This window comes from Penaeus monodon, chromosome 23 (genome assembly GCF_015228065.2).
Source record: "Penaeus monodon isolate SGIC_2016 chromosome 23, NSTDA_Pmon_1, whole genome shotgun sequence".
In the NCBI taxonomy this organism is placed as follows: domain Eukaryota; kingdom Metazoa; phylum Arthropoda; class Malacostraca; order Decapoda; family Penaeidae; genus Penaeus; species Penaeus monodon.
In genome coordinates, this window is record NC_051408.1 from 13,514,227 (window position 1) to 13,514,823 (window position 597).

Below are 597 nucleotides of genomic sequence, written 5' to 3' on the forward strand. Positions count from 1 at the left end.
TAGGGAACGAAAGAAAGATAAAGAGAGAGAAATCAGTTTTAGAAACCAATACAATGACTGTTTTTATTTTTAATTTCCTTTATTTGACATTAATCTCGGGAAATTTTAATATGTATTTGTGTAAATACGTGGTTTGTAAATGCAAAATCATATGATTGCGTGTGTAGGCGTGTGCATACGAATACAGGGAAGAGATGGAAAAGACATGAATGAGATGCGATTTTCAAATTCATATTTCATTAAAATTATATAAATCACGCAATGTTAATGCGTCTCAGGTTTTAAAAATCGTTCATTTTCATTCGTAACATATATGTTTTCCTCTCTCACAACGAATATACCTGCGTGCTTATATGTATGCGAATGCAAGTGTACCTACGTATGTTTCTGCCTAAACATGTGCATAACGTGTTTGCAACGAAGTCCCACCTGGTTGAGTCTCTCGCCGTCGCGCCACCAGGTGAGCGTGGGCGTGGGGGAGCCGCCCGCAGACCGACACGTGAGCTGTGTGTGGCGCCCTTCCTCTAGCGGCCCAACCTCCTCCTGCAGCTGGTGCCCCGAGGAGTTCAGGATGAGTGGGGGGCCAGGGGGCACTGC

At 43.6% G+C, this 597-nt stretch overlaps 1 protein-coding gene across 1 annotated transcript in view; it reads right to left on the reverse strand.

Moving 5' to 3' along the window:
• LOC119587798 (nephrin-like) overlaps positions 1–597 on the reverse strand; it is a gene marked incomplete at its 5' end in the record, with an annotated part of 30,391 nt that overhangs the window by 15,558 nt on the left and 14,236 nt on the right. Inside the window, 1 exon segment of the mRNA XM_037936496.1 lies at positions 430–593. Coding sequence (XP_037792424.1) covers positions 430–593 — 164 coding nt within the window.